This window comes from Saimiri boliviensis, chromosome 11, assembly GCF_048565385.1.
Source record: "Saimiri boliviensis isolate mSaiBol1 chromosome 11, mSaiBol1.pri, whole genome shotgun sequence".
In the NCBI taxonomy this organism is placed as follows: domain Eukaryota; kingdom Metazoa; phylum Chordata; class Mammalia; order Primates; family Cebidae; genus Saimiri; species Saimiri boliviensis.
The window spans coordinates 84,053,763-84,076,137 of record NC_133459.1 but is presented as its reverse complement, the minus strand read 5'-3'; the positions used below and the strand labels follow the sequence as shown (position 1 = coordinate 84,076,137).

At 37.6% G+C, this 22,375-nt stretch overlaps 1 protein-coding gene across 1 annotated transcript; it reads right to left on the bottom strand.

Annotated features, from left to right (window-relative positions):
• Positions 1-7,583: 7,583 nt before the first annotated feature.
• Positions 7,584-9,157, bottom strand: LOC120366005 (calcium-activated chloride channel regulator family member 3-like). The gene is made up of 3 exons (XM_039473951.2): positions 9,020-9,157; positions 8,660-8,807; positions 7,584-7,972 (listed from the first exon to the last, which is right to left on the bottom strand). The coding sequence occupies exons 1-3, from the start codon at positions 9,155-9,157 to the stop codon at positions 7,584-7,586; spliced, it is 675 nt and encodes a 224-aa protein (XP_039329885.2).
• Between the last annotated feature and the right edge of the window lie 13,218 nt (positions 9,158-22,375).

The window sequence follows — 22,375 nt, the reverse complement described above, 5'->3', positions numbered from 1 at the left end:
GACTGCACATCATTGTGAATGTACCAAAATCCAGTGAATAGGATTATTTACATTCTAGAATATTATTACTATTAATATATTAACATTCTGAGATAATAATAGTAACTGTTGCCCAAGCTGGAGTGCAGATGTGTGATCTGTGCTCACTGCCACCTTTGCCCCCCGGATTAAAGCAATTCTCATTCCTCAGCCTCCTACATAGCTGGGATTACAGGTGCACACCACCATGCCTGGCTAATTTTTGTGTGTTTTGTAGAGACAGGTTTTCACCATGTTGGCCAGGCTGTCTTGAGCTCCTGACCTCAAGTGTTCTCCCCAACTTGGCCTTCCAAAGTGCTGGGGATGTAGGCGTGAGCCCGTGCACCCAGCTAGAATATTGTTTTTAAAAGCAGAAAATAATATATCTTTCACTGTAGCTGTTTAAGACACCATAGTACTTTGAATTAGCTCTGGTAACAAGGTTTTTCTAATCTCAAATCTTACCATATGGCTGCCTTTCCCATGTAAAGTTAAGGGCTTGTACTTTAAAATGGTTTATTTTTTGTTATGTGAATTTTATGTTATTCAGTTAAATAAATCATGGTAATATTAGATTATAACTAAAATAAAATATCTCTTGGTCTATGTGAGATGAATACAAATGATATAAAGGAGAAATCCTACTAAAAGCATTGCAATTAGTAAATGAAGAACAAACGAAAACATAGAAATCACCATTAAGATAGCATAGTAGGCTGTGCATTATGACTTACAGCTGTAATCTCAGCATTTTTGGTGGCTGAGGCAAGTGAATTTCTTGAGCCCAGGAGTTCAAGATCAGTCTGGGCAACAAGATGAAACCCTATCTCTACTAAAAATGCAAAAAATTAGCCATCTGTGGTGGTGCATACCTTTAGTACCAGCTAGCTATTCAAAAGGCTGAGGTGGGATGATTGCTTGAGTCTGGGAGGCTGAGGTTGTAGTGAGCCATGATGGCACCACTGCACTCCAGTCTGCGTGACCTTGTTTCAAATAACAGCAACAAACAAACAAAATCCCATCACAATAATAACTGTTGCAGGTGAAGCCCATCTTTTCATATGCTTATTTTTGTTATCTCCTTTGCTGAAAATCTGTTCAGACTTTTTGCTTATTTTTTTCACTGGTTTGTTTATATTTTTATTAGAGTTACAGGTTCTTTATTAAATATATTATTTGGAAATACTTTCTTCCAAGCTTGTCTTTTCATGTTTTTTTCTAACAATGTCTTTCACAGTACTAAGTTTTAAATTTTTGATAAGGTTAAATTTTAGATTTTTCTTTTACAGATCATGCTTTTGGTATCATTTTTAAAAACTCATATTTGAATGGAGAACATATCAAAATTTTCTTTCACTTTTTTTTGGTCTTAGAAACATAGTTTTATATTTTGTATTTAGGTCTATATTTTGTAGTAAGTTCTTTCCCTATTTTGAGTTAATTTTTGTATGAGGTGTTATATATGTTTTAAGAATTTTATTTCTTTTTTTTGCATAAAGATGTCCAATTTTTCCAGCACTATTTGTTTAAGTGATACTTTTTCCTTTGAATTTCCTTTGCACTTTCATCAAAATCTGTTTCCGTTAACTCTATGTCTGCATATCTATTTCTGGACTCTATTCTGTTTGATTGATCTTTGTCTATTTGTTAGCCAATACCATATTATCTTGATGATTGTTGTTTTGTAGGAAGTCTTGAAGTCAGCTAGTGTAAGTCCTTCAGTTCTGTTCTTCTTTTTCAGATTTGTTGTGTTCTTGTCATTTTAGGTCTTTTGAATTTCCATTTAAGTTCAGAATTGTCCTCTCACATTCTATCAGAAAACCTGCTGGAGTTTTGATTGAGATTTTGTCAAATTTACGATCTATTTTGGCATAATTACTATTTTAACATTATTGATTCTATGGTAGGATTGTCTAGAAAGAACATTAGTAATTTTTCAGGTTCATAAACATGATATGTCTCCCCATTAATTTACATATTTAATCTCAGCAGTGTTTTCTACTCTTTAGTTTGTAATTTTTGAACACTTCTCTTATTATTCTAGAACATTTCATATTTTTGATGTAATTAAAAATGTTGTTTTTAAAAATGTTTCAGTTTCCAATTCTATGCTTTGATATAGAAATATAATTCAGTAATTTTTTTGTGGATTGCTGTTACATATTCAACTTTGGTAAACTGAGATATTAGTTTTAGTAGCCGTTTTGTGGAATCTGCTGGATTTTTTTTTTTTTTTTTTTTTTTTTTACATAGACAGTCATGTCATCTGTAAATAGAGACAGTTTAAAAATTCTTTCCAATCTGGATGGCTTTTTTAAAAAACTTATTTTATTACACTGCTAGAATACTGAATAGAAGAGTGAAGTTTGTTCTGAATTACAAAATATACCATGACTATAAATGAAAGTCTATAATGATGTTTCTAGACACCCTCCAGGTTATTTTAATCTTCAGCCATTTTTGAGATCTATTAACTTATAAAAACTTTGATTATTTCTGAGATCTCCAACCTCATCTGCTTTCACTCTCTTCTTACACACTCGGCTTCAGTTCCTTGAATATGCCAAGCTTATTACCATTTTAGAAATAAGGGTAATGGTTGACTTGGGAAACCACAGATGAGCAGGACTCACTCTCCATTTCTGCTTTTGTTTATCTCATCGTGTCAGTATTGATCTCTCAGACTGACTTTCTCCATAAGGCAGGAACCTTGACTACTCAAGTTTCTAGACTCACATATTCCCAGTCTGAGAAAAAGAGTGTATGTCTCCTATTTCAGTTTAAAAACATCTGGTGAGGGTCTATGGTTGCATTGCCTTAGGCCACATGCTTGCCCTCTGAACCAATCTCTACAACCAAAGTGTTAGAGTTCTATGACCGGCATGTCCAGAGGTAGTTGTACACTCTAGCAAGGGAATCAAAGTCCTAAAGCACCAATGAAGACTACGTGTTAGGCCAGGTGTGATGATTCCCACCTGTAATCCCAGCACATTGGGAGACTGAGGTGGGTGGATTTTCTGAGGCTAAGAGTTCAAGATCAGCCTGACCAACATGGCAAAACCCTGTCTGTACTATAAGTACAGAAATTAGCCAGGCATGGTGAAGTGTGCCTGTAGCTATTCAGGAGACTGAGGCATGAGAATTGCTTGATCTCAGGAGTGGTGGTTACGTTGAACTGAGATTATGCCAGTCTACCACAGCCTGGTCAACAGAGTGAGTTTCTGTCTCAAACAACAATAACAACAAAAATCTGCATGTTAGAATGGCAAATGAAGCAAAGGGAGCAATTGCAACCCATAAGAAAGGTGGGAGGTGGCAAAGGGGTGAATTACTGGGAGCTCTGGAATTTCCCTGGGCTGTGTCTTCTGCAGTTTTACACCCACACAAAAACTTGCAGCTTCCCAGCATAGCCTAACAATTGATAATATTCTCTTATGCAGGGCCTCTTTCATAATATTTTTCTAATGCTTGATATGAAGATATGAAGATCAAAAGAAGTGTTACTCTGCTGAGCAATGCCATATTCCTTGGGGCTCAGCCACACCCACCCCTTCACAGAGCCTTTCTTATTTATCTCACACTCACTGGCCTAGTGCAGTGATTCTGCAAGGCCTCTACTGAGGTTCTTGCTTTTAGCATCTTTTATAGGTTTTCATTACTTCAAGGAAACCCCTCCCATGACTGCTGTCTGCCTGCCCTTCCCAGCCAACCACATCACACAGATACGGAGTGATCATTTTCCTTCCTTAAACATTAAAACTTGCTGTAAACCAAAAGGTATCTTAAGACAGATCTCAGTCAGTTTAAAGGTTTATTTTACCAAGGCTAAGGAAATACCTGAAAGAAAAAAATGCAGAATCACAGAAGGAATCTGTGGTCTGTGCCTTTCTCCGAAGCTACTTTTGAGGGCTTCAATATTCAGAAGGGAAAAGCTGGCTGAAGGGGAAAGAGGGAGAGTCTGGTGATCTACATGTTACAGGGGAAAAGAGGTAGTTACTGGAATAGTCAGTTATGTATTCATCTCACACTCTGTAAATCAGTGCTTTACATAAGATAAGAACAGCTAGCTGTGGAGGTATTTAACATTTTATCTGTAGCTATCTGCTTAGGATCAAATGGAAATGCAGTTTCTTGCATGACTAGGCTTTCAGCTCAATTTATATTTTTTTTTTGGCAGAGTGACTTGGGTCCTGAGTTTGTAGCCATCAAATATAGCTCATGCAAGGAGAATACTCCAATACATTACATTAAGTCTGTTCTCATAGACAAATATGAGATGGCTAAGAACTTCGCTCCCATGCAAGGAACATTTAAAACATTATTTCTGAGGATGTGCCTACAATAGGCACTCAATAAATATTTGCCTTGTTGAATTAAACCTGAAGAAATGACTTTACTGATGGGAAGTACACATGTTAGAAGGAAAGAGGAAGTCTAAGGTAGGCCAGAGGGAAGTTCAGACAAGCAGGTCAGCTCAAAAACAGTGTTCCAAAACTACCTGCAAGTAAATGGCTGCTTTACACTTGCATAAGCCTGAAAGAACTCTTTTCTATGACAATAGCCAGATGAAAGTTTTATTAACTGATACTGTTTTTATGTATGGCCTTGCCAAATCTCATAGGCCGTGAACTGTAATCCCCAATGTTGCTGGGGGGACCTGGTGGGAGGTGATTGGGTCATGTGGGTGTGTTCCTCATGGCTTGATGCCATCTTCACAATACTAAATTCTCATGAGATCTGGTTGTTAAACATATGTGGCACCTCCTTGTCCCCTTGCTTCCACTCCTGCCATGTGACATGACTGCTCCCTCTTCACTTTCTGCCATGATTGGAAGCTTCCTGAGGCTTCCCCCAAAGCAGATGCCTATACTATGTATCCTGTAAGGCCTGCAGAACTGTGAGCCAATTAAACATCTCTTCTCATAAATTACCTAGTCTCAGGTATTTCTTTGTAGCGATATAAGAAATGCTTAATATAGAAAGTTGGTCCCAAGGAGGTGGGCCTTGCTAAACAAATACCTGAAAATGATAAAGCAATTTTGGAATGAGGTAACAGGCAGAGGTTGGAAGAATTTGGAGGGCTCAGATGAAGACAGGAAGATGAGGGAAGCTTTGGAACTTGTTAGAGACTAGTTAGATGGTTGTCACCACAATGCTGATAGTGATATTGTCAAGTGAAGTCCAGTCTGATGAGGTCTCGGATGAAAATGAGAAACTTATTGGGAACTGGAGCAAAGGTCACCCATGTGCTGCCTTAGTAAAGAACTTGTCTGCACTGTGTTCATGCCCTTTGAATCTGTGGAAGTTTAAAGTTAATTGTGATGACTTAGGGTATTGTTTCCCAGTGGAAGAAATTTCTAAGCAGCAAAGCATTCAGGTTGTTGCCTGGCTTCTAACAACCTATCTTAGATGTGGGAGCAAAGGAATGACTTAAAATTGAAACACATACACACACACACACACACACACACACACACACACACACTCACACTGTAGACAGAGTCTGTCTCTGTTGCTCAGTCTGAAGGGCAGTGACTCAGTCTTGGCTCACTGCAACTTCCACCTTCTGTGTTCAAGCAATTCTGCCTAGCCTCCCAGGTAATTGAGACTACAGGCACCCACCACCATACCTGGTCTACTGTTTTTTTGTTTTATTAGATACATGGATTTACCATGTTGCTCAGGCTGGTCTTGAACTCCGGAGCTCAGGCAATCCGCCTGCCTTGGCCTCCCAAAGTGCTAGGATTACAGGCGTGGGTCACTTCACTGGGCTGAAACTTACATTTAAGAGGGAAGCAGAGCATATACATTTGGAAAATTTCCAGCGTAGCCATGTGGTAGAAAAGAGAAGCCCATTTACAGGATAGGAATTAAAGCAAGTTGTGGAGTGTCCACTTGCTAGAGAAACTTGCATAAATAAGAAGGAGCCAAGTGCTAACAGCCAAGACAATGGGGAAAAGGCCTAGAAGACACTTCAGAGATCTCTGAGGCAGCCCCTCCCATCACAGACCCAGGAGTCCAAAAGATCTGAATGGTTTCAGGAGACAGACCAGGGATGCCACAGCCCTGTGCCACTCCAGGAGGCTGCTCCTCACCTCATGGCTGCTCCAGCTGAAGCCATGCCTCAAAGGCACCCAGGTACAGCTTGGGCTACCACTTCAAAGAGTGCAAACCATAATCCTTCACGGCTTCCATGTTGTTTTAAGCCTGTAGGTGCACAGAATGTAAGAGTGAAGGAAGCTTGGAGGCTTCCACCTAGATTTCAAAGGACGTATAAGAAATCCTGGGTGCTCAGGCAGAAATCTGCTGTATAAACCTGAGAGAAATTTTCTATGACAGGTGATAGAAAATGTTCTATGACAATTTTATCTGAGAAGTCCTTACAGAGAAACTCTATCAGCACAGTGCAGAGGGAAAATGTGATATTGAAGACTCCACACACAGTCCCCACTGTGTAACTGCCCAATGGGTTAACTTGCCTGCTACCTAGACAGACCCAATTCATCAAGGGAAAGGAATTACAATAGAGAAAGAGTACTTCACACAGAGCTGGCTTTGCAGGAGACGGGAGTATTATTATTACTCAAATCTGTCTCCCCAAGCATTTGCGGAGCAGATTTTTTTAGGACAACTTGGTGGGTGGAGGAAATCCAGTGAGACAGGAATGCTGATTTGTCAGGGATGCTATCATAGGGAGTTTAAGCTTCTTCTTGAGTTGAATCAGTTGCCAGGTCGTGTCTACAATATTATGTGAGCCAGTATCGATCTGGATGGTGGCTGATCTATTAATCCAGGGTTTGCAAAATACCTCAAGCACTGATCTCAGGAGCAGTTTAGGGAGGGTCAGAGTCTTGTAGCCTCTAGCTGCATGACTCCTAAAATGTAATTTCCAATCTTGTGGCTAATGTTACTTCTACAGAGGAAATCTCGTTCCCAGGCATGATAGAGGTCTGCTTTGGGAAAGGAATGTTACCATCTTTGTTGTAAACTATAAACTATAAATTAAGTTTTTCCCAAATTTAGTTCAACCTACTCCCAAGAATGAACAAGAACAGCTTGGAGGTTAGAAGCAAGATGGAGCCAATTAAGTTAGATCTCTTTCACTGTCTTAGTCATAATTTTGCAAAGGCAGTCTCAATCAAAGCATTGCCTAGTGGAGTACGTTTACTTTCAACATCTCATCTATTCATAATAGTGCCTGTGGCACCTAGAATTATATTTAGAAAAAAAATCCATTTAATACCTTATCCTTATTATTATCCTTATTATACTTTTCATTTAATAAGTATATCCTTATTATACTTTTCATTTAATCTTGATCTTTTCATTTAATAAGTATATCCTTATTATACTTTTTATTTAATCTTGATCTTAAAGAAAAGGAAGTACGAAAAGTACTTCCTTTTCTTTAAGATCAAGATTAAATGAAAAGTATAATATTATATTTACAAAGAAGCTCTAGCAGCTTAACTGATTTCAGTGAAACAGATTTCTCTTAAAAAGTGATGAACCAAGTGAAACAAGAGTGGGTAGGGTTGAACACCTATTCTCAGATATCTTGTGGTTTAGCCTACAGCTTTTTCCTTTCTCCTCTGCCCATAACATGTTTTAGCATGGTCCCTGTGAATACTGAAATTGTTTTCTGTTTCTGATTGATCTTGATGCCAAGGTAGAATCTCTAGAATTAATTGGAGACATACATGATGGGGCAGGTTGGCTATTGCAATGAACTGTATAAACATTCTCAGGTAGTTACCTGAGACAGCCTTTGTTTGCCTAGCATAGAAAATTAGTGAGTCATAAGAAAAAAAATTTTGAAAACAGATTTGTTCAATATAATGATACCTTGTTGCTTCAATAGTGTTTCTTCTGGAAATATAGAATGGCCGGTCCTCATTGTACTCATCAAGTATTCCCCACCGGAGATGTGCCCACTTGTGGACAAATACTCTGCCTGTGAGAAATACTGCCATTTGTATATTCATAGTTACAATATTTTAAGACAATTTTCTTATATTTCTCTTTAACCTCTCCCCAACCTAATTGAGTCAGGGTACTCCAGAAATTGATGCCTCTTATTAGGTCAAAACAGTTGAAATAAGTGCCAATAAATGACTCATTTTGTTTTAACACACACATACACACACACACACACACACCACAGAGAGATATAATTAAGAATGTAACTAGCATATTTTCAAGTAAAGATATTACTTAATAGCTATTTTTCTCTTCTTAATTTTGTTTTCTTAAACGATGGGATCTTGTTCTTGCTCTGTTGCCCAGGTTGGAGTACAGCGGCTTGATCATAGCTCACTGCAGCCTCAAGCTCCTAGCCTCAAGCAATCTTCCTGCGTTCACCTCTTAAGTAGCTGGGACTACAGGTATGTGCTACAATGCCTGGCTAGTTTTTAAAATTTACTTTTAGCTTTTTAGAGACTGGGGGCTCTACTCTGTTGTCCAGGCTGGTCTCTAACTCCTGAGTGCAAGTGATCCTCCTACCTCAGTCTCCTGAGTTGCTGGGATAAGTGTCAGCCACTGTGCCTGGCTTCTTTAAAAATTGTTTAAAATACCATTAAACATAGTGTTCTTTTTTTCACCAGTGGAAATAAGAACAGAAGCACATCATAGATATCTCTACCTCGAGGCCCATAGATAGGCAAATTATTATTCAACAAGAAGTTTGGAGTAAAATGTATATATTGTCCTTTTTCTCCACATTGTCCATATTGAAGTGTATAGGGATCATCTCCGTATTTCAGGTAAGGATCAGCAACTATGACATCTGCCTAAAAAGCGAAAGAACAAACAAAAACAAATTTCAAGAGGTACAGAAACGAGATTTTAGAAAAAGGACTTCTATTCATATCCATTACAAAATGTTATATTATTAATTTAATTACTAAATTAGTGATTAGTAATTAATAAAGAATTACAAATACTGAGTTTTTAAAAGCACAGGAGGAAAGAAGCAGTTTAGGAGTTAGATGAAATAGCCTACCTGGTCATATGATTCTTGTTTTGGCATTAAGTACTCAGGTTTTGATTTCCAGGTCATTGGAATTAAAATGCTTACATTCCTGAAATAAGTTCTTCGTTTGGTGGCATAAAACAGATAAGTAGAAGCTTCAGTTACCATTGCCTGACAAAATTTAAAATACCTTTTGCCCAACATGGCAAAACCCCATCTCTACTAAAAAAAAATACAAAAAATTAGCTGGGTGTGTTGGCCGGTGCCTGTAATGCCAGCTACTTGGGAGGCTTAAATCACTTGAACCCAGGTGGTGGAGGTTGCAGTGAGCTGAGATCCTGCCGCTGCACTCCAGACTGGGCAATAAGAGCAAAAACTCAGTCTCAAAAAAAAAAAAAATTTAATGACTGCCCTGCTGGGTTTCAGACTTGTATGAGCCCTGTAGTTCCTATTTTTGGCCAGTTAATCCCTTTAGGAACAGGAATGTTTATCCAATACTTGTATCCCCATTGTATCATGGAAGTAAATAACTTGTTTTGACTTTACAGGCTCACAGATGGAAGGAACGCGTTTCCACATGAGACTTTGGACTTGTAGTTCTGAGTTAACGCTGGGATGAGTTAGGACTTTGGGGGAGTATTGGGAAAGTATAACTGTATTTTGCAATGTGAGGAGGACATGAAGTTTGGGGAGACAGGAGTGAAATGATGTAGTTTGGATATATTTCCTTGCCAAATATCATGTTGAAATATAATCTCTGGAGTTGGAGGTGGAGCCTGGTGGGAACCAATTGGGTTGTGAGGGCAGATCATGCATGGCTTGGTGCTGTCCTCGTAGTAATGAGTGAGTTCTCATGAGACCTGGTGAAATTGTGTGGCCCTTCCCTGCCTCCTTGCTCTCACTCCTGCTGTGTGATATGCCTACTCCCCATTGCCTTCTATCATGATTGTCAGCTTTCTGAGATCTTCCTAGAAGCAGATGTCGGCATTATTCTTCCTCTACAGCCTGCAGAACTGTGAGCCAATTAAACCTCTTTACTTAAAAAGTACCAAGTTGCAGGTATTTCTTTATAGCAATGCAAGAATGGCCTAACACATTACTATTTCCTTTTTTTTGGGTCACATTCTATTTGCCAAGGATGCAACCTTCCACTTGAACTATAGTGATCAACCATTTACCATTCAGACTTTGTAAATGTGAATACTGCTATAGCAAAATAGTCAACAGACATTCACCTTTTTCTGAATGCCAAGAAGGATAAAAAGTACACATGAACAATAGAACACAAATGAGGTAGAGCTGAGACAGGATTAGGATGTCACTGAGGTGTATAAATGGGCTAGTTTTCCAAAGCAAATTGAAGCAAATACACTTAAGTTTTTTATTTCCAGTACCTAGCACTGCATTGACAAACTTAAAAGTCAACTGAATTCATAGCGAAGGCTTTTTCCTTCCTCCTACAATCAATTGTAATTAATTAATTAATCTTTCTTCCTCTCAAGTCCAAATTATACATTCTTCGAGGGTAGAAATCACATTTGCCTTGTTTACCCTCATGGCTTAGGACCTAGTGCAGATAGTAGATGCTAAGCAAATATTGTTGATATGGAAATTAAATTGTAGGAAGTCAGGAAAGAATAAAAGAATGATTGAACTCTTACTATTTAGCTGCCAGGTATTTTGATAGATGCAGTAACTACTTCACATTATTCTGCATAGCATTTCTGAAAAAAAAAAAGATACTATCATAATTTTACAGTTAGGAAGACTGGGAAGGATAACTTATGTTTCTATTTACTGTTTGCTCAGTCCTACGCTAGGAAATTTATATATGTTATCTATAAGTTGATCCTCAAAATACCGTGAAATAAGTGTTTTTTACCTTACTTTACAAATTTAAACAAAAAGCTGGCGTAGAGTTAAGAAGCATTGCTTCTAAGATTTAAATACAAATTTTCTGATTACACATTGAATGCAAATAATTAAATTTTCACTGAATGAATTCATGGATCAATGATTATTAATTCATTTATTGATACATATTTGTTTTTCTATAAAACTCTTATGAAAAGCAATGTTGCCAGTAGCACTTACCCTAAATAACTTTAAAATCTTCATCTGAATAATTACAATTTATATTTAAAAACCTTCATTTTAGCCTCCACTTATAACTTGAATAACATTTAAATCATCTCAGATTTAATTTTTTAATCACAATCTCTTCATATGATTTTCAAATTCTTCATATGACCTCTAAGTGATACATTCCAGTATTTAAGAGGTTCCATTTTCATATGTATATCCTCATGAAAACTCAATTTCTCTCTTGAGAAAAAATGCAACCATAATATATTTAAAAAATCTTATTCTTTATTTTGCAGAATAGCATCTTGCCTCTATGTTCAATGTCATTTTGTAAATAAAACTGGACTTTAAGAAAACTTATTTTAATAGCAACAACACTATTTTAATTTTTTTTGTTTGTTTCATGGCCTTAGGAAAACATTCTAATAATTCCACATTCTCATTTCCTGGTCCCAAGGTCTAAAGCCTTCCTCGTTTTTTATTTATCCCACCAATCTGTCTGCTAGACTGACGTTTACTGACGCCTCGTTCCTTTTCCTACATCTAGTAGAAGACTTCTTTTCATGGTTCTCTGTTAGAAGAATTTCCTTTTCAATGGAGCTCACAGCGTTGGAAAGTGTGGGCACAAAAATGCTTGCATGGTCCTTTGGAGGAGCTAAATCAAAAGGGCAAAGTGACACATTTGAGTTATATTGTTCTCTAATCTGTATTTTATTGTTAAAGAAAATGAAAAATAAAACTTTAGATCACAGACAGAATGTATCCTGTATATATGTAAGCACTTGAAACTTTTCTAATAATTATGTATGAAAGATCTAATCAAATCTCAAGAATTAAAGTCAGATTCAGAACAGAATTTTAAAATGTTGCTAATCCATTTTAAAATCTAAATGAATTAGTCATCAGCAGAATGCAAATTAGAATCACAAGATGCCACTGTGCATTCATTATGAAACCTCAGTAAGATGGACAATTCTCTAGGCAAATACAATTTATCAAAATGGAACCAGTCTTAGGAAACCTGAGTAGATCAAGAATTAATGTTTGCTCAACCAATCAATAAAAAAGATGAATGCTCCACTTAAAAAATGAATCAGACATAAATAGTTATTCATAAAATAAGCAAAACCAGCCAATAAACATGGAAAACCATGCATTCATTAGTAAGTATAGAAGTTAAAAAGATCAATAAAATATCATAAATTATCAAGTGACACAAATTTTTAAAAGGACGGTAACATCCACATTTGCTGAAGAAATTTGGAAGGCAAATACTGGCTTATACATTTGATAATAAAATGAATTGTTAATATTTTCTTTTGAATAAGCTGTCAATGTGAATTAAAAAACTTGAAAAAAGTTATTTGCTGTAAGAATTTCATCATAGAGAAAATTATCTGAAAAGAGTAAAGAATTGAAGTGAATCTAAATTTCCTTATATAAATTTTGTTATTAATATGAGTATTAAAAATGAATTTATGTTTTAATATGTTAATGAGTGTTGAACTTTAAAAGTTGTACACTAGTATAATGAGAAACAACAAAATACCACTGCACACAGCAATGTCAATGAATCTCACATACATATTTGAGTAAATGAGGCCAATCAACAATCAATATGTACTGTATCATTCCACTTCTCTAAAGTGCATAAACAGGCAGAAACAATCTCTGCCATTTGAAGCCAAGATAACTTGACTTCAACTTGACATTATCTCATATAGGAGATGATAAGTGGAAGAGAGAAGAAAGGGAGCACCTGGGATACTGGTAATGTTCTTTTCTTGAGATCAGCCTTGGTTACATGATTGTATTTGCATTGTGAAAATTCATGTAGCAAATGACAGAAGCCAAGGTTCACATGTACAAAGCCCTAGAGAAAAGATAGAAATGATGTAAACGAGATATTATATAACAAATAATTTAAATACCTCTCCTTGGCCCAATTCTATGCCTCCATCTAAGACAGCATGGATAAAATATTTAGTTCATATTCTATTATCTTTTCCATTCACTTAACAGTTATTAATTGCTAATTTATTATATAGCCTGGTCTAGTTCTAGTTCATGAAGTGAGCAAAACTAACAGGTCACTGCTCTTATGGAACCTATATTCCAGTGGGAAAGATAAACAATAAACATTCTAACATTCCATTAAAACTTAAAATATCAGCTAGTGTTAAATGCTCTACAGAGAATTTGATTTTAAAAGTTATAGTGGTGACTGAGTTGTTGCTTAAGAATAGGGTGACAGAGAAGGTCTCTCCAAAGAGATAAATTGATATCTGAAAAAAAAAAAAAAAAAAAAAGAGTCAGTAATTAGTAATCAAGTGGAAGGAACATCAAGTTCAAAGAAAAAATGACTTCTGGGGTTGAATGCAGGCACCTGGTACATCAGTGCTGATGTTTAGGTACAAATATAGAAATGTGACAGGATGATATAGCCAGATAGGAAAAGGCTGCATTTCTCAAGTGTGAATTAAGTTTTTAGCTGCATTTGAACGAGTCTGGCCTTGATATCTCCGTAACTGATTTGAAGGACTAATGTTCTTGGCAGATATAAACAGGGTCATTGGAGGAAATGGTGTTGAAGGGACCTATTAGGCAGAAGAAAATTCGTATAAAATTAGAATTGACCTAAATAGAGGCTGATTGGGAGATGAAGAGGAAATGTGAAACCAAAGTTTGTTGTTGCAGTAACAATGGGGCTATAGTTCAAGATACTTTTCCCTTAATTTAAGTGGAATGACTCAGCATTCCTGTCTATAGGTATAATATTGTTTTCCTGCTTAAGCTCATACAGTAAAATTGTTAAATTTTTAAAAAATTATTATTATACTTTTAAGTTCTGGGGTACATGTGTAGATCATGCAGGTTTGTTACATAGGTATGCGTGTGCCATGGGGGTTTGCTGCATCCATGTCCCGATCATCTACATTAGGTGTTTCTCCTAATGTTATCCCTCCCCAATCTTCCCACCCCCTGCTATCCCTAGTTTATTGAGAGTTTTTAGCATAAAGGGCTGTTGAATTTTGTTGAAGGCCTTCTCTGCATCTTTGAGATAATCATGTGGTTTTCGTCTTTGGTTTTGTTTATGTAATGGATTACGTTTATAGATTTGTGTATGTTGAACTAGCCTTGCATCCCCAAGATGAAGCCTACTTGATCATGATGGATAAGCTTTTTGATGTGCTGTTGGATATTTTTTGTCAGTACTTTATTGAGAATTTTCACGTCAATATTCATCCTAGATATTGGTCTGAAATTTTGTTTTTTAGTTGTGTCTCTGCCAGGTTTTGGTATCAGGATGATGTTGACATCTGTTGAGTACCCTTCAGGGAAGAAGCTACCAGAAGAAGGAATGGACAGCAATCTTTGCTGTTCTGCAGCCCCCACAGGTGATTCCCAGGAAGCAGGGTCTGGAGTAGACCTCCAGCAGACCTGCTGCAGAGGGCCCTGACTGTTAGACGGAAAACTGAAAAACAGAAAGAAATAGCTTCAACATCAACAGAAAGTCCACATCCAAAAATCACCAACTTCAAAGACCAAAGGTAGAAAAATCCACAAAGATGGGAAGAAACCAGCGCAAAAAGGATGAAATCACCAAAAACCAGAACGCCTCTTTTCCTCCAAGGAATCACAACTCCTCACCAGCAAGGGAACAAAACTGGATGGAGAATGAGTTTGCAGAATTGACAGAGCAGGTTTCAGAAGGTGGGTAATGACAAACTTCTCCAAGCTAAAGGAGCATGCTCTAACCCAATGTGAGGAAACTAAGAACCTTGAAAAAAGGTTAGATGAATTGTTGACTAGAATAACCAGCATAGAGGAGAACATAAATGACTTGATGGAGCTGAAAAACATAGCAAAAGAACTTCATGAAGCATATACAAGTTTCAATAGCAGAATCAACCAAGCAGAAGAAAGGCTATCAGAGATTGAAGATCAACTGAATGAAATAAAGAGAAAAAGAATCATTAGAGAAAAAAGCATGAAAAGAAATGAAAAAAACCTCCAAGAAATATGGAATTATGTGGAAAGACCAAATCTACATTTGATTGGTGTACCTGGTATCTGAATGTGATGGGAAGAATGAAACCAAGCTGGAAAACACTCTTCAGGATAGTATCCGGGAGAAGTTCCCCAACCCAGCAAGGCAGGCCAATATTCAAATTCAGGAAATACAGAGAACACCGCAAAGATATTTCTCAAGAAGAGCAACCCAAAGGCACATAAAAGTCAGATTGACTAAGGTTAAAATGAAGGAAAAAATGCTAAAGTCACCCTGAGGGAAAGGTTGAGTTACTCACAAAGGGAAGCCCATCGGAGTCACAGCAGACCTCTTGGCAGAAAACCTACAAACCAGAAGAGAGTGTGGGCCAATATTCAACATCCTTAAAGAAAAGGAGTTTCAACCCAGAATTTCATATCCAGCCAAACTAAGCTTCATAAGTGAAGGACAAATAAAATCCTTTACAGACAAGCAACTGCTGAGAGATTTTATCACCACCAGGCCTGCCTTACAAGAGCTCCTGAAGAAAGCACTAAACATGGAAACAAACAACCAGTACCAGCCACTGCAAAAGCATATCATATTGTAAAGACAATCAATACTTTGAAGAAACTGCATCAACTAATAAAAAAACAACCAGCTCACACCAAAATGGCAGGATCAAATTCACACATAAGAATATTAACCTTAAACGTAAATGGGCTAAGTGTCCCAATTAAAAAATCAGACTGGCAAATTGGATAAAAAGTCAAGACTCTACAGTGTGCTGTATTCAGGAGACCCATCTCACATGCAAAGACACACATAGGCTCAAAATAGGGAGAAGGAGGAAGACTTACCAAGCAAATGGAGAGCAAAAATAGCAGGGGTTGCAATCCTAGTCTTTGATAAAACAGATTTTAAACCAACAAAGATCAAAAGAGACCAAGGGCATTACATAATGGTAAAGAGATCAATGCAACAAGAAGAGCTAAGTATCCTAAATATATATGCACCCATTACAGGAGCACCCAGATACATAAAGCAAGTTCTTAGAGACCTACAAAGAGACATAGACTCCCACACAATAATAGTGGGAGACTTTAACACTCCACTGTCGATATTAGACAGATCAACAAGACAGAAAATTAACAAGGATATCCAGGACTTGAACTTAGCTCTAGACCAAGCAGACCTAACAGATATCTACAGAAATCTTCACCCCACATCCACAGAATATACATTCTTCTCAGCAACACGTTGCACTCTAAAATTGACCACATAATTGGAAGTAAATCACTTCTCAGCAAATGCAAAAGAACAGAAATTGTAACAGTCTCTCATACCACAGTGCAATCAAATTAGAACTCAGGATTAAGAAAGTCACTGAAAACTGCACAACTACATGGAAATTGAACAAGCTGCTCCTGAATGACTACTGGATAAATAATGAAATGAAGGCAAAAATAAAGATGTTTTTCGCGACCAATGAGAACAAAGACACAATGTACCAGAATCTCTGGGACACATTTAAAGCAGTATCTAGAGGGAAATTCATAGCAATAAATGCCCACATGAGAAGCAAGGAAAGATCTAACATCAACACCCTAATGTCACGATTAAAAGGACTAGAGGAGCATGATTAAGCAAACTGAAAAGCTAGCAGAGGACAAGAAATAACTAAGATCAGAGCAGAACTGAAGGAGATAGACACACAAAAAACCCTTCAAAAAAATCAATAAATCTAGGAGCTGGTGTTTTGAAAAGATCAATAAAATAGATAGACTGCTAGCCAGACTAATAAAAAAGAAGAGAGAGAAGAATCAAATAGATGTGAAAGAAATGATGAAGGGGATATCACCACCAATTCCACAGAAATACAAACTACCATCAGAGATTACTACAAACATCTCTATGCACATAAACCAGTAAATCAAGAAGAAATGGATACATTCCTGGACACTCACACCCACCCAAGACTAAACTAGGAAGAAGTTGAATCCCTGAATAGACCAATAGCAAGATCTGAAGTTGAGGCAGCAATTAATAGCCTACCACCAAAAGAAAGTCGAGGACCAGATGGGTTCACAGCCAAATTCTACCAGATGTGCAAAGAGGAGCTGGTCCCATTCCTCCTGAAACTATTCCAAACAATATAAAAAGTGGTTAGTTTTTGTGGTTCTTTTGTCAGCTTTGTGATTGATTCATTAGAACTGATATTTGGGAAAAGGCAGATTCCATGTTTTAATTTAACAAGCATTTATTGAGCTTGGTGATGGCATTGGGGATATGATGATGAATAAGAGCTTATCTTCTACCCTCAAGAATCACAGCCTCTGGAGGAAATAACGACAGGTAGATGGCAGTTATGAGACAGAGAGTTAATGTGAAACCCAGGGGTGGGAGTGAGAATTAGGTAAGGTAAGAGGAGTTTAACCCACCGGGGCAGGAGATTGGAGGAATTAGGGGATGCTTTCCAGGAGGAGTGACTCCAAAAACCTGAGAATGAGCATGAGTAGTTATTCAGTGACTGCAGGATGTGGAAGTAGAGGGGTAGTGGAGAAGTTGGCATCTATAGAGAATGAAAAGCACCTCACAGCCTTGGAATGAGAGATACTGTAATGTATTCAAAGAACTAGAAGTGGTCCAGGGTGGATGGAGCCCAGTATATAAGGTGAGAAGTTGTGAGACATGAAACTGAAGTAAGCTGGATATACAGGATGAAAAGCATCATTAATCATACCACAGGGTTCAGACTTCACTGGAATCAAGCAATGGTTTTGTTGCCTGATACTCACAGAAGCTAATACTATGGCACTGGCTTTTGAGAAAAGTAAAGAAAAAAGCCTTATTGAGAGTCAACTGGTAACGAGACATTAGGCAAGTTCAAATCCATCTCCCTAAGTAGGGGTGTGAGGCCACATATTCTAGTCTGAGAATAACAGTGGGAAGGATAGGAAAATGCAGTGAGGAGTGAGCTGCCTGGGTCATGCAAGAGGTGGTGATGGGTTTTTGGCTTTTAAGTCCGTAATGAAACAAAACAGGTTTTTCATTTCTTCTTAGTTACATCCCTGTTCCTTGACTCAAGTACATAGTTTCCACCTGTGGTAGGTTTTTCTATTCTGCTAGCTTTAGGATCTTGAATCAGACATGCTTGGTTCATCTAGACATGTCCATGTTACATGACATGCAACCTGGGGGGCCATGGCACTGCAAAGCAACTCATCCTTTTGTTACTAACAAAGGTAAACCAGACTGAATTGGGTCTGTGGTTACATTACCTTGAGTGCAAAGGAAAGTCATTAGAAGGTTTTAAATAGGAGTGCGACAGGATCATATTTGCACTTTAGAAATACTTCAGCTGCAAAGTGATTAGTGGTTGGAAGCAGCCTTGCATTATTAGCATATATATCTTGTGTGAATCAGAAAAACAACTTGTAAATTAGAAAAATGTGCCACCTCTGGGCAGATTAATGATCCAGTAGTGCTTCTGCAGCCCTGATTCTGAGTTTGGACTGTATTTCAGGCCTCATTCCCTCCTGCCCTCCATGGGTGTTTTCAGGCAGGGCACATTCTTCACAGTGGTTCACAATGGCTGTTTTGAAAAGGGTTTTGTAGGGAATATAGGTAAGAGATGCTGGGGGTATGAACTAGTGTTAGAGACAGGTGGAAGGCTTTTCATATTAAGAATTGACAAGACTTGGTGACTGACTGGATGTAGAGAGTAAAGAAGCAAGAATAGGAATGTCTCTGTACTTGTATGTGTGTATTAGAATATTCCGCACTCCATTCTTCCTCTTTCTCTTTTTTACTCTGTCTTCCCAGAATGTAGTCCCATTTTCCAAAGTGTTCACTATATAATTGAGAGGGATTAGGAGTTAGGGCTCGTGTCAGATAGTAAACAAATAACTGCATTTGGGTGTCAGATTTCTGTGTGAAGAATGGGACACAAACGGAGTGTTCTGTTCTGAGAGTGAGGGAGCGAACCAGGAGAGACAGGAGAAATGGGACTTTGAAGAAGGGGAATGTGGTTAGGAGGCAGAAAGGGCAGCTGAAGAGGGTGGAGTAAAGAAGAAGTAAAGAAGGAATGGTAAAGTATGGCAATTCTGACAAAGGCCCAGAGATATAAAACTGTGTGGACTTTTTGGGAAACCTAAAATCTTTAACTGATTACAGCTAGGAGATCAGTGGGGATGGTGTAATAAGAGATGTGGAAGTGGAAGCTAGGGCCAAATGATGGTGGGCTTTGCCACTATTCGTTTGACAAATATTAGCCATCATACAAGGTGCCTGCCAAGATGTGGTGAATACCTCAAAGTCTCTGCCTTTGTGGCATTTATACCTTATCTTGAAAGCAGTATGGGAACTGTTGTGGTTTTGTTAAAATTCATCTGTGGGGAGTATGGATTGGGAAGGATAGACTGAAAAGAGAGACCAGTTAGGGATCATCTTTTTAGAAGATGTTGGAGGCTGATTGAGGCAGTCACTGAAGAGGAATGGGGAAAAGATAAGGGTTAAGGAGATTTCACAGACAAGACTAATTCACTGATTTGACATAAACAGTGAAGAAATTGGAGGGTCAAGAAATGGCCTCCTGGTCTCTCGTTTGAATGACTGGATGACAAGGTACTTTTCTTATCTCTTTCTTTTATTTTCTGTCTGTCTTTCTCTCTCTTTCTTTCTTTCTGTTTTCTTTCTTTCTCTTTCTCTCTTTATTTCTTCTTTTTTTTTTTTTGTATTTTTAGTAGAGATAGGGCTTTGCCATACTGCCCAAACTGATTTCAAACTTCTGAGCTATCTGCCTTGGCCTCCCAAAGTGCTGGGATTACAGGCATGAGCTACCATATTCAGCCTTAAATAGCATTTTAAATGTCAGCAAAATGCTTCTAAAGTCACGTCCTATACAACTGTTTTTTTTTAATTATTATTACAACTTAAGTTTTGGTGTACATGTGCAGAATGTGCAGGTTTGTTACATAGGTAACAAACAGAACATAAAATATGTAGCACTTTGCTTACATTCTTCATGGGGTTAAATGTGTCAGGAACTAATTTGCTAATCATCACACAGATTACTAAAGAAAACGGTATCAGGATTATAAATCAAGTAATTAAATAGCAACAAATACTATCTGAACAGGTATATTTACTAAAATGCTTTTACAGATGCTAAGGATTTAAGATGACTTCCTGTTTCATGGAACAATATAGAGTCAATTATGAAGAATACATATTTTTCATGTGTCAGCTCTAAGAGTAGACTACCAGATGAGGATATGGAAACTGTATCCTCATGTGCTTTGGGAAACTCCAGGGGCACAGTTTGTAGAAAGTATGATTTGCATGGATTCCCTTAAAGTTCTGTAATATGGTAGCCATAGATGAGATTCATGGTTATGTGAAAGGAAAAGACAGAGCTATACAGAAGTCAGGAGTATGTAAGGCACCAGTGAGCAGGTAGCATTGGGCACCAGGAAGTAGAGGGTGATGGTAAGAGGAACATGATTGGGAAGAAAGACAAGGACTTGCCAAGAAGTTCAGCATAGGAAATGACTAGACATTTGCTGAAAGGAGGGAAAATGGATGATGGTAAGGTGAACAGAAGTGTTCTCTGTAAGAGGAAAGGAAGTGGAAAGACAAATGAGGAATTTGGTGCCTAGTGAGTAGGTCTGTATAGCAGTGGGTTTGTCATTGTTTGCTGTTTTTCAAAAACATACAAAGTTTTTGCAGTGATGATATTGAGTATTATTTTCATGAAACCAATTTATTGAACAGTCTCAATTCACTAGGATATAAATGAAAAAACATTTTTTTGAGTTACCATAACAAACTGTGTTCTGTTGAGTTCCTCTATTTCACTAGGTAGCAATTACCAACATCAGAGCCCAATTCCATTAGTACTGTCGTTGTCAGTTTGTAAAAAACACAGTATCTGTGAAGCACAATTAAGTGAAGTCCAATAAAACATAGTAAGTCTGTATATGTATACAGTGTGGAATGGATAAATCAAGCTATTTAATATGTGCATTAGCTCATCAAATTATTTTTTTTCTTAGCTAAAATCTATTATTTTTGTGAGTTTCAATTATATAGTATATTGCTATAACTATAATCACCATGATGTACAGTAGACCTCTTAAACTTATTTCTTCATCCCACCTCAGCCTCTGGTAACCCCCATTCTACTCTCTGCTTCTGTGTGTACAATGCTTTTAGATTCCACATATAAATGAGAATATATGGTGTTTTCATGTCTGGCTTATTTCACTTAATGTAATAGTGTGGCTTTGCTGAGGCAAGTTGAATAAACTGAAGCTACATCTCTCAGGAACCATATGAATCTGGGTAAGAGTTGCTCAAAAATAATTCGCACAAAATGTGGAAGGGAGAAGTAAAACAGCAGCCATAACTGTCTGCTGGAGAAATGAGAAGAGGCAGTAGGAAGCAGGTGCAGATGGACCAGCATCCTTGCTCCTCTACTCCATTTCTCACTCTTCTTTCTGAATGCTGACATTGCTGACTGACAGTGATCCTAGGCCCACCACAAGACTCTTGGCAACAAACCCACAGAGATTTTGTTATGCACAGGTAACAGTCTTCTACAGACTTCTACAGTGGCTCTTTTCATGGTCCCATTCCAGTTCCTGGACATGCCTGGATACCAACATTGAACACCCAACACAAACCTCGGCATTTCAGATAGGCTTGTTAGACTTTTTTTCTTACCTTCCATTTCCTTTCTTCAGTGCTTTACTTCCTCATCCTAATTCTTATAATAAATAAATTCCCTACTCTGTAATACTTATAGTGGCCTGTTTCCCTGACAGTACCCTGACCAATAAAGTTATTGGTTATTTTGATAATCTAGCACTCTGGACCAAACCATCCCAAAACTTGGTGGCTGAAAACATCAATCATTTTCTTTTTTCCCATGATTCTATTGGTTATCTGGGCTTAAATGGGAGGTTCTTTTGCTGGTTAGGCTTAGAGTTGGGTGACTGTAAATGGAATCATCTGGAGGTTGGGAAACAGGGAGAGTTAGTCTTCTTTTCTTCTCCATGTTTTCTTGGAACCTCTCCAGTGCTCTCTTTATTAGCATAGCTGTATTTTAACTTGGTAGGTCAGGGTTCCCAAGAACACTAAAATGGAAACATCTATCATTTTTGCTGTATTATGCTAATTAAGGCACATCATTCACGCAGCTCTATGTAAGGCTACAAATAATTGGAATTGTGGATATTTGGAAACTATTTTGGGAACTAGCTACCGTACTTTTCTTTTGGCTCCAATAGGCCTGGATCACTTCAGTG

Bases quoted from the DNA above. Each gene is read 5' to 3' on its own strand.
- LOC120366005 (XM_039473951.2), bottom strand. From the start codon at position 9,157: ATGGTAACTGAAGCTTCTACTTATCTGTTTTATGCCACCAAACGAAGA. The intron at 8,808-9,019 runs GTAGGCTATTTC...TTCGCTTTTTAG, and splicing joins AACAAGAATCATATGACCAG to GCAGATGTCATAGTTGCTGA. The intron at 7,973-8,659 runs GTAGAGATATCT...TATTTCTCACAG, and splicing joins GCCTATCTATGGGCCTCGAG to GCAGAGTATTTGTCCACAAG.